Source organism: Stomoxys calcitrans, chromosome 4 (genome assembly GCF_963082655.1).
Source record: "Stomoxys calcitrans chromosome 4, idStoCalc2.1, whole genome shotgun sequence".
NCBI lineage: Eukaryota > Metazoa > Arthropoda > Insecta > Diptera > Muscidae > Stomoxys > Stomoxys calcitrans.
In genome coordinates, this window is record NC_081555.1 from 13219213 (window position 1) to 13235524 (window position 16312).

At 37.4% G+C, this 16312-nt stretch overlaps 1 protein-coding gene and 1 long non-coding RNA gene across 2 annotated transcripts; both read right to left on the minus strand.

Annotated features, from left to right (window-relative positions):
• Positions 1-1277: 1277 nt before the first annotated feature.
• On the minus strand, positions 1278-2030 carry LOC131997216 (uncharacterized). The gene is made up of 2 exons (XR_009398120.1): positions 1568-2030; positions 1278-1502 (listed from the first exon to the last, which is right to left on the minus strand). It is a non-coding gene; the product is annotated as an uncharacterized LOC131997216 (long non-coding RNA).
• Positions 2031-10592: 8562 nt separating this feature from the next.
• On the minus strand, positions 10593-16312 carry LOC106087418 (uncharacterized). Its single transcript, XM_059367642.1, has 4 exons — positions 16196-16312; positions 13605-13701; positions 10885-10973; positions 10593-10823 (listed from the first exon to the last, which is right to left on the minus strand). Exons 1-4 carry the CDS (start codon positions 16247-16249, stop codon positions 10614-10616), a joined length of 450 nt encoding a protein of 149 aa, XP_059223625.1. The 5' UTR covers positions 16250-16312; the 3' UTR covers positions 10593-10613.

Here is a 16312-nt window from a genome sequence, read left to right on the forward strand (position 1 = left end):
ATCTTATATTTCAACAAATTTTAGATGATTTCATATTCATTGTATATAAACCTGACCTTCTGATTTTATAAAATCGGATTTTAGTTTTATTGGGTTGCCCAAAAAGTAATTGCGGATTTTTCATATAGTCGGGGTTGACAAATTTTTTCACAGCTTGTGACTCTGTAATTGCATTCTTTCTTCTGACAGTTATCAGCTGTTACTTTTAGCTTGCTTTAGAAAAAAAGTGTAAAAAAGGTGTATTTGATTAAAGTTCATTCTAAGTTTTTATTAAAAATGCATTTACTTTCTTTTAAAAAATCCGCAATTACTTTTTGGGCAACCAATATATAGTCGCTATATTGACCGATCTCCAGACTTAAACTCTTGAGGCAATAAATTGTTTATTTATCATCCGATTTCTATGAAATTTGGCACAGTGAGTTCGGGAAGACCCCCTTTTCATTTCTGTGAAGTGCGGTTCAGATCGGATTATATTTGTAGTTGCCTTGTAGACCGACCAACCGATCTCCCGATATAGGGTATTGAGGCCATAAAAGATCCATTTATTACCCGAATTCGATGAAATTTGGCACAGTGTGTTCTGGTAGAACTCTACCCATTCCTGTCAAATGTGGAACGGATCAGATCTTATTTGGATATAGCTGCCATATAGACCGATCTCCCGATATAGTGTAATGAGCCTATAAAATGAGCATTTTTCATCCTATTTCGATGAAATTTGTCACAGCGAGTTCCGGCAACCCTCTAAACATTTTTATTTAATATTGTCCAGATCGGACCCTATTTGGATATAGCTGCCATATAGACCGATCTCCCGAAAAAGAGTATTGAGCCTAAAAAAACGAGCATTTTTCATCCGATTTTGATGAAATTTAAAACAGTGCGTTTTGGCAACCCTCTAAACCTTTATAGGGAATGTGGATCAGATACTCTACACAATGCTCTATACAATACTCTATATTGGGAGATCGGTATATATGTCAGCTATAACCAAATATATTTCGATCCGGACGATATTCAACAAACAGGTGTAGAGGTCTATCAAAACGCATTGTTTCAAATTTCATCCATATATATACAACAACAAAGCTTAAACTTGAATCGCACAGCTCTCATTGGCATGTGAGAAGTTTGGCCCTGTTGTTGAAATGTTCAAGTGCAAATTTGCTTTTTCATTATTAAGCCTAAGCTTTTTTATAAGGTCCTGGGGGATTTGCCAAAATTAACAAACATTTAACTGAATATAAAAATAATTGAATTATTTGCTTTAAATATTTTTTTTTTTAATTATTTTTATTATTTTCTTTATTTGTTTTTCAGAGATTTTCCATTTCGCTTTCCTTGCCTTTAGACTACAATGGCAAGAGTGATTTATTTGCCACCACCTCCACCGCCGCCTCCACCACCACCTCCGAACCAGCCACCACCTCCGCCGCCACCGCCTCCTCCACCACCAGGTAAAGGTCTGGGTTGTGGACGAGGATTAGGATTGGGATTGGCTACAATGAAATAGAGAATTATTTAAAAAGAAGTCCTTAAAGTTATCCTTTTATCATTGACTTACCCATAGCCAAGGCCAAAAGAGCCAAAACAAATGCAACTAAAGAGTAGAATTTCATTTTGTCAAATGATGCTTTACTCTATGAAATGCCATTTATTTATACCAAAAGTTCAAGAGATTTACTACCAGACGTTAAATTGAAGGGCTTTTCATAAAATTCACATGAATTTAGATGTTAGAATTGTGGGAAGTACCTTTCGTTATTGGAAATTTACTGCTTGATTTATTATCAGTTGTTGACATTAAATGTGCTGTTGCCAGATACGTTTCAAGAGATTGATGACACTTTGCTGTAAGCACCGCGATTGTTATTTTTAATGTGAAGGTGGCTAAAAATTTTAATTTTTCAGTTGCTTTTCACTTAAGATAGTCTATAGCAATTGAGACAAATTAAATTCTTGGAACTTAAGTGTGGAATGAAAAGTGTTTCTTCGTAGACTCAATTAAAATCCAGTTGGAGGAAAATGAAATACATTTTTGGTGGGGTAAGGTTAGTTTTGAGGCCACCGTAGCGCAGAGGTTAGCACGTCCGCCTATGACGCTGAAAGCCTGGACTCGAATCCTGGCGAGACCATCAGAAAAAAAATTTTCAGCGGTGGTTTGCTGGCCTCCTAATGCTGGCAACGTTTGTGAGGTACTATGCCATGTAAAACTTCTCTCCAAAGAGGTGTCGCACTGCGGCACGCCATTCGGACTCGGCTATAAAAAAGGAGGCCCCTTATCATTGAGCTTAAACTTGAATCGGACTGCACTCATTGATATGTGAGAAGTTTGTCCCTGTTCCTTAGTGGAATGTTAATTGGCAAAATTTACGATTTTATATTTTTAGCAGAACATATGGTGGTGGGTACCCAAGATTCGCCCCATGTGAACTTAGCACGCTTTCACTTGTTCTTTTAGATGCGGATAGGTTAACGGAAATCGCCTCTTAACGCTTAACGGCACGCTTCTCCAATGTTGCTTCTCGCACTATTTCAATGACAGGATAAAATCTTTAAGATTGTCGGCACTTAGTAAGAAAAGGCCAAAAAAAGGCAGAGCTGTGTACAAGAACATAAGCCCATGGCTTTGGAAATACTGTACAAGTCTGTTAATACGCCCATCACTGACTTAAATCCATGTCAGTGTTCATTAAAATTGTGGTTCTAAATATGCTCTGCTAAAAAGATTGTGAACATTTCATAGGACATTGGGTCGGATACGTAATATGTACGGAACACGTATACGCCAACTTGTACATATGTGTGTACGAATGTTTTCAATTCAAATTAATTCCTTTTATACCCACCACCATAGGATGGAGGTATACTAATTTCGTCATTCTGTTTGTAACTGCTCGAAATATTCGTCTGAGACCGTCGTGACATTTTATGTCGATCTAGCCATGTCCGTCCGTCTGTCCGTCCGTCTGTCTGTCGAAAGCACGCTAACTTTCGAAGGAGTTAAGCTAGCCGCATGAAATTTTCCACCAATACTTTTTATTAGTGTAGGTCGGTTGGGATTGTAAATGGGCCATATCGGTTCATGTTTTGATATAGCTGCCATATAAACCGATCTTGGGTCTTGACTTCTTGATCCTCTAGAGGGCTCAATTCTTATCCGATTTGAATGAAATTGCACAACGTGTTTTGCTATGACTTCCAACAACTGTGCTACGTATGGTTGAAATCGGTCAATAACCTGATATAGCTGTCTTATAAACCGATCTTGGGTCTTGACTTCTTGAGCCTCTAGAGGGCGCAATTCCTATCCGATTTGGCTGAAATTTTGCATGACGTATTTTGTTATGATATCCAACAACTGTGCTAATCGATTGTATCGATCAAATCGGTCTATAACCGGATATAGCTACCATATAAACCGATCTTGGGTCTTGACTTCTTGAGCCCCTAGAGGGCGCAATTCTTATCCGATTGGAATGAAATTTTGCACAACATGTTTTAATATGACTCCCAACAACTGTGTTAAGTATGCTAAAAATCGGTCAATAACCTGATATAGCTGCCATATAAACCGATCTGGGATCTTGAATTCTTGAGCCTCTAGAGGGCGCAATTCTTATCCGATTTGAATGAAATTTTGCACGTAGTGTTCTACTATGACTCCCAACAACTGTGCTATGTATGGTTGAAATCGGCCAATAACCTGATATAGCTGCCATATAAACCGATCTTGAATCTTGACTTCTTGAGCCTCTAGAGGGCGCAATTCTAATCCGATTTGAATGAAGTTTTGTACGAAGTAATTTGTTATATCTAACAACTGAGTCAACCTGATATAGCTGCCATACGAACCGATCTGGGATCTTGACTTCTTGAGCCTCTAGAGGTCGTAATTATTACACTGAAATTTTGTACGACAGATCCTCTCATGACCATCAACATACGTGTTGATTGTGGTCTGAATCAGTCTATAGACTGATACAGCTCCCATATAAATCGATCTCTCTATTTTACTTCTTGAGCACCCAAAGGGCGCAAGTCTTATTCGAATTGGCTGACATTTTACACAGGTCTCCAACATATAATTTAATTGTGGTCTTGATATCGCTCTAATAGCAGAGCAAATCTTTTCTTTTATCCTTTTTTTTACTAAGAAGAGATGCCGGGAAAGAACTCGGCAAATGCGTTCCATGGTGGAGGGTATATAAGATTCGGCCCGGCCGAACTTGGCACGCTTTTACTTGTTTAATTTGAAAGAGAAACACATACCCTCCATGATTTCTTTTTTATCACAATAAGCCAAATATGGCGGTCGTTTAACGACAACCCGTGCCGACAATACGTTGAAAGCTAGACGTAGTACTTCCCAAGGAAACTTCCCAGTTGAGGATTTTAGATCTTAGCATGAAATACGCAAAACTAAGTTCGCATTTATAAAGAATTTATGATTGAAACATCAACTGCACCCTGTGTCACTACTGTGGCTGTGATAAAATGTGTAGATCGGCACAGAAATTCCAGCTGATTCGGCTTAGCCATGTCCGTCTCTCCGAATATCCTTTTTGAGGTGATAGTTCGTCTGTATTTTTTTTTTGTAAGGTGAAGATCGCATTTATTATCCAATCATTATGAAAATTTGCATATATTACGTTTTTAGCCCAAAGACAAACGCTATCAATTTTGGTAAAAATCGGTTCAGATTTAGATATAGCTCCCATGTAAATAATTAGCCCGATTTACACTAAAAAGGGCCTAGTTACCACAATTATTAACTGATTTGCATGCGATCCTTGGTACGGAATGTTGTGTTACTCATGTGAAAGCCTGTGCTAAACTTGATTACAATCGGTTCAGATTTGGATATATTTCGTATTGTGCTTATTAGGACTAGTAGAAAAAAAGATCAAGGGATTGCTTTTCTCTATTTGCAAAAAAAAATCTCTCTTTTAGGATGGGTCGGTCCAATGGGTATATATGGAAGTTGGTGTTCAAAGTTCAATATGACAGAATTAAATTCCTTTTACTTGGTTTGCTTGTAACACGTTGAACATTTCTTATCGTAAGGTGAAAAAAATCTGGAATCAAACCAAATTGAAAAAATTTTAGACCTTCATGTCTTAAGGCAGGAAACATGGACTCAAATCTTTCAAACAGGGTTTCAAACTACTGACAACCAAAAATGCGACATGTTCACCAAAATCAGTTGTATTACCTAACCAGTAAGGAAGGGCAAAGGTCGGGCGGTGCCGACTGTATAATACCCTACACCTACCCTATAAGTACAATGTGGGAGCTATATTCAATTCTGAACCATTTTTGATGGACCTCGGCCAGCTAAAATACATTCAAACTGTAATAACTACGGTTGACAAATGACAACATTTTGGCAATTTACCCAAAATCTGACGAACATATATATATGGGAGCTATATCCAAATCTGAACCGATTTCTAAGAAATTCACCTGTCGGGAGTCGTAAGAAAATCCTTCCTGCCAAATTTCGAGAAAATAGGTTAACAAATGACCATTTTATTGCAGTATTACTGCAAATCAGACGAACATATATATGGGAGCTATATCTAAATCTGAACCGATTTTTTCCAAATTCAATAGGCTTCGTCTCTAAGCCGAAAAAAACGTCCATACCAAATTTGAAGACGATCGGATGAAAATTGCGACCTGTAGTTTGTACACAAATTAACATGGGCAGACGGACAGACAGACGGACATAGCTAAATCGAATGAAAAAGTGATTCTGAGTCGATCGGTATACTTATAAATGGGTCTATACCTTTTGGGTGTTACAAACTATTTCACTAAGTTATAATACCCTGTACCACAGCAGTGGTGTAGGGTATAAAAAAGGCGGCACCACACCTAACCGTGAACAGATAAGTCTCTTTTCCAATATCTTAGATCCCAAAGGGCTTGGATCTTGTCAAACTTTCAAAGCTCTATCTTAAATAAGAAGACGTGTAGCTTAAAATATTACCGATTCTTTATCCTTCAGAGAAGTAATATAGGGTATCTAATAAGAGGAGGTATTTTGGTATTCAAAAGAAATATAATTTTTTGAGATAAATGATCGGAAACTGATCATTCGCTAGACTCACTCCCCTTCGGGAGAAATAACGTAAATATAATTAATTAACCAGCCGTAATAGGCTACCATAATAAATAGGATGGGATAGGTTATTTCATAACCAAATGGTCATCTCGACTACGCTTACAGGACCATACCGAGTGAGAACAACACCTTTCCTTGGTAACCCTATATATATATAGAAAGGACCATAGACAAATTAGGCCTGAGAATTCTGTGGAATTTTCTAAATCCCAGATAGGAGCCAATCTGGGATTTAGAAAATTCCAAATTCTGACTTAGTAACTTCACTCTAATATGAAATGTCACAACCCCTAGATTGACTATTGTATTGTGTCATCAGAGGTTTATTTTCAACACATTTGAACTCATTGCACAATTCGAGGAATTTTTTTTTATATTTAAAAAGAAACATTTTCTTAATAGCTTTAATGTTTCCTACTAACTCTTACATTAAATATACAAATTGATGTCGAATGCTCTAAATGTCAATCAAAAGTTAATGCTCGATCTCACGACACAATGCATTGTTTAGGTCTATCGATCTATGGAAAATCTATATATAAAGATTGAACGCTTAGCATTGTAAACAGTTTTGGCGAAAAACTCTAACAATAATGAAGTTCTCCTTAATTTTTGTGGTGCTTTTGAGTTGCCTTTTTGTGAGTTGTAAGGCTCAGTATGGCGGAGCAAAGGCAGGTGTTTCATCAAAAATTGGATATCGTCAAAGCAGTGGTGGTCTGAGTGGCGGTGGCGGTGGAAGTGCCCTTAGAAGCAGTTATGCTGGCCGAGGTGTTGGTGGTGCCACAGGAGGTGGCAGTTTTGTCAGCAAAATAAAATCTGGTTGATTTTATGGGAAAGAAAGAAAAAATCATACTTGCCTAAAAATATGCAATGGATATGTATTTAACATTGATACACTGAAAAAATTAAAACATTATTAACAATTGTGGTTAATTTAAATTAAATTATTTAAAAAAATATTTTTTTTCGTTTTTGTTGCACCGAAGGATGGATCAAAATGAGATGTTGAGCTGAAACTATGCCCAGATTCTTGTCTTGTGCCTAGGAAGATTAAGTTCGAAGATCTACAATATCGGATTTTATGTTTATATAACCCACATATAGACCGATATCCCGGTTTAAGTTCTTGGGCCGGCCCATAAAAGGTGCATTTATTAATAGATTTCGATGAAATTAGGCACAGTGAGATGTGTTACGCTTTTCGACATCCGCAAAACATGGAAACATTGGTCCAACACCCCATAAAGTATGTCCACAGGTTGCGGCTAGATCACCATGACATTTTAAATCGATCTAGGCATGTCCGTCCGTCTGCCTGTCTATCTGTCGAAAGCTCGCTAACTGTCGAAGTAGTAAAACTAAACACTTGCATTTTTTCACAAAAATTTTCTGTTAAGATAAGTCAGTTGGAATTGTAAATGGGCCATATCTGTCCATGTTTTGTTATGGCTTCCATACAAATCGATCTCCCATTCATATTTCATGAGCCCCTAGAGGGCGCAATTCTTGTCCGATTTGGCTGAAATTTTGCACAGTGACTTCTCTTATGACCTTTAACATACGTATCAAGTATTGAATCGGTACAAAATCTGATATACGTCCCCTATAAACTGATCTCCCGATTGCACTCTTTATGATCCTAGAGGGCGCAGTTCTTGTCTGAACTTTGCACAACGACTTCTACTAGTGTCTCCAACATCAAAATTAAGTATGGCCCCAATCGGTTCATAACCTGACATAGCTCCAATAGCATAGCAATTCTTATCCAATCCCCTATGCTTTCCTAGAGATGCTGTAGAGATACTTGCCTATAAGCGAAACAGCTCAATGCATCAAATTTCGTCTGATATATGCGCCTCTTATGGACGTAAGATATCAAATCTGAAAACCGGTCTACGGCAGTGTGGCCCGCATTGGATTACATTTAGCAAGGATATTCATTTGTCTTAAATTTCAGCAAACTCAGTAAGTAAATGCGTTTTTTATAGGACGAAGGATGGACGGACAGAGATACTGATAAAATGAAAGACAGACGGATGGACTGACGTACAGATGGGCAGACAGACGTATGAACGGACGTATATGGTTAGCTTGTCTTAATTTGTAAAGACGGAATGACAAAATGAATATACCCTCATTCTTTTGTGGTAGGATAAATTCCCTTCATCCCGTTTGGAAACAAAAGTTATGAAGAGGTTGGAGAGTAAAGACCTATGCTATACTTCCTCTTGCATATTCCATGGAGAAGCATTGGTTCTTCCTGCCGAAAGCATTCCGCCCTGTAACTCAGGGATTCTACTTTAAGATCCCTCAGCATGGAGAGCCATGTTCTCTTTGACCACTGGAAAAATTTACCCACTCTACAGGTCATCGTCTTTGGAAGGCGATGAGAAAGATCAAACCTTCGATGGGAAGACCAAGTGGTGCAAGATATCTCGAAACTGCTAGTCAGAGATTGGACAAGGAGCGCAGAAGATCGAGGCGTATGAGTATATATTCTACCTTCAGCTAGTAGAATAAATGCTCTGTAATGACCACCTATCCTGGTGACAGTTAGGGAGACACTAAGATTTCTATACATTCTACCAAGCACCTGAAATTCACTGTACTCAAATACAAGGTATTGACCCGGCACGCAATGGCTGTGACCACCACACAGGCTGGAACATTGAGGTGCGATCTGTGTGGTGTTCATTGCTGTCAGAAGAAGCTTAGTTGCGAGCTACCGGGCGCGTCCACAGCTTGCGGATAGTGGAATGCTCCATACGAAGTAGCTGTTACGGTAGGCGGGGACAATCAGCGGTATCGAGCGGAGAGTCTCAGTGAGAGGTCGGGCGGCACCGGCTCTTGCACAAATACTGAGTGCCTATAATGCTCGATATGACAAGGCGAGGTATTGGCGCCTTTGAATAACCCATGGCCAACCTGTTCCCGAGGCGATCCGGACGAGCTTGCTCATCCACAGTAGCTTGACGTGGATCATTACCTCCACATGAATATGTGGCTGCAACAACAAGGTACTAAGACAACAACCAATCCCATGGCAACCGGATTGACCCAATGGAGTCCTTCATCGGCAAGGGTTCCAGCCTCAGTGTACAACACAATGCCAAAATAACAACAACAAGGTATTGCGTACTACTATGCTATCCACTTGATTCCTCTTCCCAGGATGTCTGCCTGAAAACCCATATACTTGTCTGGCAATCTCAACAACATGCCGATTTCGAATACTTTGGAGCAAACCTCTAATCCATAGGACACATTTATCTCCCTGCCAGCATTATAGTCCGAGGTCATATCATCCTCAAATACAGTATTCACAGTCCAATCTTACCTAAAGACCTATCTCAGGATTTCCAATCTTACCTAAAAACCCATCTCAGAATTTTGGTATAGATGCGAAGGTAAAGCAGCGATCCTTTTAATTTGCTCTAAATATTCATAGTATCCAAAAAGGAATGGTGGTCAAATCTAATCTCTTTCACCGTGCTGGGTTCGCCTAGCGTAACCGTGTCACAAGAATGTTTCGTTAGGAATAAAGTTCTCAATATTTAGCTTCGATTGCATACCAACCGGCAGTGTGGACCATAGCGATAAAAACTTCATGGTACAACTTGCCCTATCTAAGGCCTTTATTTTTGCCAATGGCCCATATGCCAGCGCTGTGCTTACAACGGCCTATTACATCCTGTAGATCTTTCTTAGACAACTTTTCCAGTTTCCACCAAATATCCTTCCTCCTGTAAAAGCCGAAGGCGTTCAGTGCCTTGTGGCTTCATTCTTTTCAGGTATTGGGCTACATTCGACAATTGTAAAGTAATCCCATTCGGGCTTTCATCATAAGGATGCCCAATAAGTCAGCACTGGTCCTACGATGGTCCTACATCGAGAATTTGGACTTTGGACTAACTGCATGAATTCCGTCATATATCATGCTGTAGGAGACGACAAAGGCCTGGGGCTACTTTCCAAACATATGTTTTACTTTTCAAGAACCATTCTAAATTGACCACTAGACCCTGGTATTTCGTCCCCTTCAAATCAAAAATATGGTACCTTATATCACCAGTGAAAAGCACCTGCTACATATTCTTTGGGTGTGGTTCCCGAACCATTCTAAGTTGCTCATGTTAATAGTCTCCTCATTAGCCTTTTTATCATCTCACCAAGCGTATACTAATTTGGCCTCGTACTAACAAAACGATATTGTCCGCATAGGCGCTTAATTTCCCGCCATCCTTAATGAGATTTATAAGGACTTTGGTTATCAGGTTTTTCCATAGAATTTGATAATGATTTTCGTGCACCTTTAAATTGCCAAAAATTGAGCAAGGTTTCGGCTAACACATGAGCAGAGGTATTACAAAGGCTTTGGTAGAAACCCCCCAAAATGGAAGGTATGAAAAGTGTTTATTTTTATTATCCAATAACTCCTAAAGAATTTTTTACTGTTTTTTTTTATTCAAAATTTTATTCATTAAACATTCTTCATTCCAGCTGTATAAAGTTTCTCCAAGATGCACATGGTAGCCTTATGCGAACGTTCACAACGATCGGTTTCTTGAGCAATGCCATCATTACAACTGGCTATGATTCCCTTGAGGTGGAAAATATCTATGGCATTATTAAAGAGATATGTGAAGAAGGGTACCACAGCGGTTTCATCCAAAGAATTATCGGGAGTGAACTAAAAAGGGGGGAAAAAAATCATGAAATATTTGATATTTTACTAAGTTTTTAAAATCAACCAGCTCATGTTTTTTCATAATACAATAGCGAATACATTTGGCATTGCGTACAGCATCGCGAGAGCCCTTGACAATGTCCTGGAAGCCATCTGAAAGCAATGTTGTGGTAAGATAGGATTAAAATTAAGTTTTTAAGTTGTTACAATAAGTTTTATTTTATTCTAGTTATACCCACCACTCTGGGATGGGGGTACACTAATCTAGTCATTCCGTTTGTAACACCTCGAAATATTGATCTAAGACCCCATAAAGTACATATATGGGTTGCCCAAAAAGTAATTGCGGACTTTTCATATAGTCGGCGTTGACAAATTTTTTCACAGCTTGTGACTCTGTAATTGGATTCTTTCTTCTGTCAGTTATCAGCTGTTACTTTTAGCTTGCTTTAGAAAAAAAGTGTAAAAAAGTAGATTTGATTAAAGTTCATTCTAAGTTTTATTAAAAATGCATTTACTTTCTTTTAAAAAATCCGCAATTACTTTTTGGGCAACTCAATATTTTTGATCGTCTCGACATTCTGAATCGAATTAGCCATGACCGTCAGTCCGTCTGTCGAAATCACGATAGCGGTCAAAAGCTAGCCGCTTTAAATTTCCCATAGATACTTAAAAGTGATGTAGGTCGTTGATGATTGCAAATGGACCATATCGGTTCAGATTTGGATATAGCTTTCATATAAACCCATCTTCCGGTTTGACTTCCTGAGCCCCTGGAAGCCCCAATTTTCATCCGATTTGGCTGAAATTGTGCACATAGTGTTATGTTATGACTTCCCACAACTGTGCCAAGTATGGTCTGAATCGGTCTATAACCTGCTATTGTTCCCATATAAACCCATCTTCCGGTTTGACTTCCTGAGCACCTGGAAGCCCCAATTTTCATCCGATTTGGCTGAAATTGTGCACATAGTGTTATGTTATGACTTCCCACAACTGTGCCAAGTATGGTCTGAATCGGTTTATAACTTGCTATAGTTCCCATATAAACCGATCTCCCGATTTGACTTCTTGAACCCTTACAAGCCGCAATTTTGCACATGGTGGTCTGTTATGGCTTCCAACAATGTGCCAAATACCTTCCAAATCAGTCTATAACCTGTTATAGCTCCCATGTAAAGCGGTCTCTCGATCATACTTGTTCGGTTCCTAGAAGCTTTAATTTTTGCTGGTTTGACAGAAGTTTTTGCAGAATCCATGGTGGTGGGTTCCCAAGATTCGGCCCTGCCGAACTTAGCACGCTTTTACTTGTTATTTTTTTCTGTTTTCATTTCTTTTTGTTATACCCTCCACCATAGGATGGGGGTATACTAATTTCGTTATTCTGTTTGTAACTACTCGAAATATTCGTCTGAGACTCCATAAAGTAAATATATTCTTGATCGTCGGGACATTTTATGTCGATCTAGCCATGTCCATCCGTCTGTCCGTCCGTCCGTCCGTCTGTCTGTCGAAAGCACGCTAACTTCCGAAGGAGTAAAGGTAGCCGCTTGAAATTTTGCACAAATACTTCTTATTAGTGTAGGTCGGTTGGTATTGTAAATGGGCCATATCGGTCCATGTTTTGATATAGCTGCCATATAAACCGATCTTTGGTCTTGATTTCTTGAGCCTCTAGAGTGCGCAATTCTTATCCGATTGGAATGAAATTTTGCACGAAGTGTTTTGTTATGATATCCAACAAGTGTACCAAGTATGGTTCAAATCGGTCCATGACCTGATATAGCTGTTATATAAACCGATCTTGGGTCTTGACTTCTTGAGTCTCTAAAATGCGCAATTCTTATCCGATTTGGCTGAAATTTTGCATGACGTATTTTATTTTTACTTTCAACAACTGTGCCAAGTATGGTTCAAATCAGTTCATAACCTGATATAGCTGCCGTATAAACCGATCTGCGATTTTGACTTTTTGAGCCTCTAGAGGTCGCAATTATTATCCGATTTGGCTGAAATTTTGTACGACGGATCCTCTCATGACCATCAACATACGTGTTTATTATGGCCTGAATTGGTCTATAGCCCGATACAGATCCCATATAATTCGATCTCTCTATTTTACTTCTCGAATTGGCTGACATTTAATTGTGGTCCAAACAGGACCATATCTTGATATCGCTCTAATAGCAGAGCAAAACTTTTCTTATATCCTTTTTTGCCTAAGAAGAGATGTCGGGAAAAGAACTCGACAAATGCGGTCTATGGTGGAGGGTATATAAGATTCGGCCTGGCCGAACTTAGCACGCTTTTACTTGTTTTTTTTTCTATTTTCATTTCTTTTTGTTTTTATTGGGTTGCCCAAAAAGTAATTGCGGATTTTTCATATAGTCGGCATTGACAAATTTTTTCACAGCTTGTGACTCTGTAATTGCATTCTTTCTTCTGTCAGTTATCAGCTGTTACTTTTAGCTAGCTTTAGAAAAAAAGTGTAAAAAAGTATATTTGATTAAAGTTCTTTCTAAGTTTTATTAAAAATGCATTTACTTTCTTTTAAAAAATCCGCAATTACTTTTTGGGCAACCCAATACTTTTTTATATGCTTTCTAAAATTTAACTTATTGTTTTTAAAAAGTATTTTCCAAATTTTTAGATTCCTTTTTTAGAGCTTTTTTAAAGAGCTTTTTTTAACCCTAGAACAATTTTTTAGATTATTTTTTATCTATTTTTAATATTAATAGTCCATAAAAGGATATATGCTTGTCGTTTGTTAATTTTTTCACATACCATCAGTGATTTCAATTTTCTTGGTTTTGGCATCGTCTTCATAGCAGTCTATTACAGAAGTTTTGGCCATTTCCAATAATGGAGAGGTGTCCGTTTGCTTAAAAAAAAGTTTTTTTATTTTAAAATATTTTATTAATATATATTTTAAAATATTTTAAAAATAAAAATAATATATGTTAAAGTAAACATATTTTAGCATAAATTTTTTTTTATATAAAAATTTATTTATTTTTTAATTACCTCCAACTTATTTATGCTTAAAAAATCATGTTTTTTTTTGGCTTAACATATTTGTATACCCTACACCACTGCTGTGGTGCAGGGTATTATAACTTAGTGCATTTGTTTGTAACACCCAAAAGGAAGAGAGCTAGACCCATTGATAAATATACCGATCGACTCAGAATTACTTAATAATTCGATTTAGTTATGTCCGTCCGTCTGTCTGTCTGTCCATGTTAATTTGTGAACAAAGAACAGCTGGCAGTTTTTACCCCATCATCTTCAATTTTGGAACGGGCATCTTTTTTGGCCTAGAGACGAACCCTATTGGAATCGGACAAAAATCGGTTATGATTTGTACATACCTCACAAAATTTAGCTCAAGGAAGTCTCTAATGAGTCTTGACATTACTGAATTTGATAAAAATTGGTTCAGATTCAGATAAAGCTCCCATATATCTTTCGGCAGACTTCCACATCTAGAGCCTTTGCAATCACATTTATCAACCGATCTTCTTAAAACTTTGCGCTACGATTTCTTCTACGACTATCATAAAATTGCGGATCTTGGCCGAAATCAGTTCAGACTTGAATATAGCACCCATACGTATTCATCCGATTTGGACTAATATTGCAATAATGTGGTCACTTGTTAACCGATTCAAATGAATTTTGGCACAACGAATTCGATTATTACTCCCGACATTGCTGATGACTTTCATAGATCGGTTCATATTCAGATATAGCCCCCATTTATATATTGGGTTGCCCAAAAAGTAATTGCGGATTTTTCATATAGTCGGCGTTGACAAATTTTTTCACAGCTTGTGACTCTGTAATTGCATTCTTTCTTCTGTCAGTTATCAGCTGTTACTTTTAGCTTGCTTTAAAAAAAAAGTGTAAAAAAGTATATTTGATTAAAGTTCATTCTATGTTTTATTAAAAATGCATTTACTTTCTTTTAAAAAATCCGCAATTACTTTTTGGGCAACACAATATATATATATATATGGGGGCTACTAGGCATAGAGGTTAGCATGACGCCGAACGCCTGGGTTAAATCCAGGCACGAACATCAACCAAATTTTCATCAGTGGTTATCCCCTTACTATTGCTGGCTACATTTGCAAGGAATACTGCCATGTTTAAACTTCTCTATCAAGTGGTGTCGCTATGCACCGTCCGTTTCGACTCGGCATAAAAAAGGAGGCCCCTTATCATTGAGCTTAACTTTAATCGGACTGCACTCATTGATATTGATCCTTTATGGAATGTTAAGGGGAAATTTAGTATTAAGTATTGTATATGTAAATCAACCGATTTTCAACCTTTGTCAGCTAAGTTGACCTAAACACTATACCACTCAAAAATTACTGCTAATTTCTAATTTTTTGGTTCCAACCCATTTTGCAACAATCCAAAAATGTGAACCCTTTGATATTAAAGCTTTGATAACCAATGGTAAGAAAGAAACACCTTTCCTATTCCATTCAAAATATATTTGTCAGACAATATTTCCTCTTTCATCCCACTGTGCAATGGCTCAAAAATAAACATACTCTGTTTTTATACCCACTACCGAAGGATGGGGTATATTCATTTTGTCATTCCGTTTGCAACACATCGAAATGTCCATTTCCGACCCCATAAAGTAGATATATTCTGGATCAGCATAAAAATTTAAGACGAGCCATGTCCGTTCGTCTCTCCGTCTGTCTGTTGAAATCACGCTACAGTCTTTAAAAATATTGATATTGAAACTTTGCACAGATTCTTTTAATTTTGCACATTGTCTTCTTGTATAATTTTAGCTATCTGTGCCGATTTTAGCTAAAAATTTTTAAAGATTTTTGTTTAGCTCCCATACATATTTTTGTCCAATTTTGACAAATATTGCAATAATTTGGTCATTTCCCAGCAATGTTTTTCTTATTACTCTCTGATCACTGGTACATTTCATGGAATCTGTTAAAATTTAGATAGAGCTCCCATATATATGTATCCCCCGATTTTCACTTTTAAGACCTTTGTTAACGCATTTATCAATCGGCCTTCCCAAAATTTTGCACAGCGATTTATTCTATGACTCCCACAACATGTCCAAATTTTGGTCGAAATTCTACATTTCAAGTTTAATCAAATTTTAGTTTCGACGACTTAGACTGCATGCCTACTATGGTGAAAGCTATCAAAAGGTTGGCTACGCCTGACTTTAATCCGTCCTTTCTCGTTTTAAATTTCATTCTGCTTGAATTTTTTTCTAATTAAATTGCTTGAAATTTAAAAATTTTCTTTTTGGTTTAAAATATTTTTTTAAATTTATTTTTATTAAAATATTTTATATTAGATTAAACATTTTCAGCACATACCTGCAACGATTGCTTGACACAAAGCATGATAAAAAAGAAAGTAAAACTTTTCATTGTCAAAGCAAATTTTTTTTTGTAAAAATTAAATCTGCTTCAAAGTTTAAGTCAATAGAAGAT

Coding starts and splice junctions, on each gene's coding strand:
- LOC106087418 (XM_059367642.1), bottom strand. CDS start 16,249: ATGAAAAGTTTTACTTTCTTTTTTATCATGCTTTGTGTCAAGCAATCG. Junction 10,974..13,604: donor GAAAATTGAAATCACTGATG/GTATGTGAAAAA, acceptor CATTGCTTTCAG/ATGGCTTCCAGGACATTGTC. Junction 10,824..10,884: donor TTATGAAAAAACATGAGCTG/GTTGATTTTAAA, acceptor CCCCCTTTTTAG/TTCACTCCCGATAATTCTTT.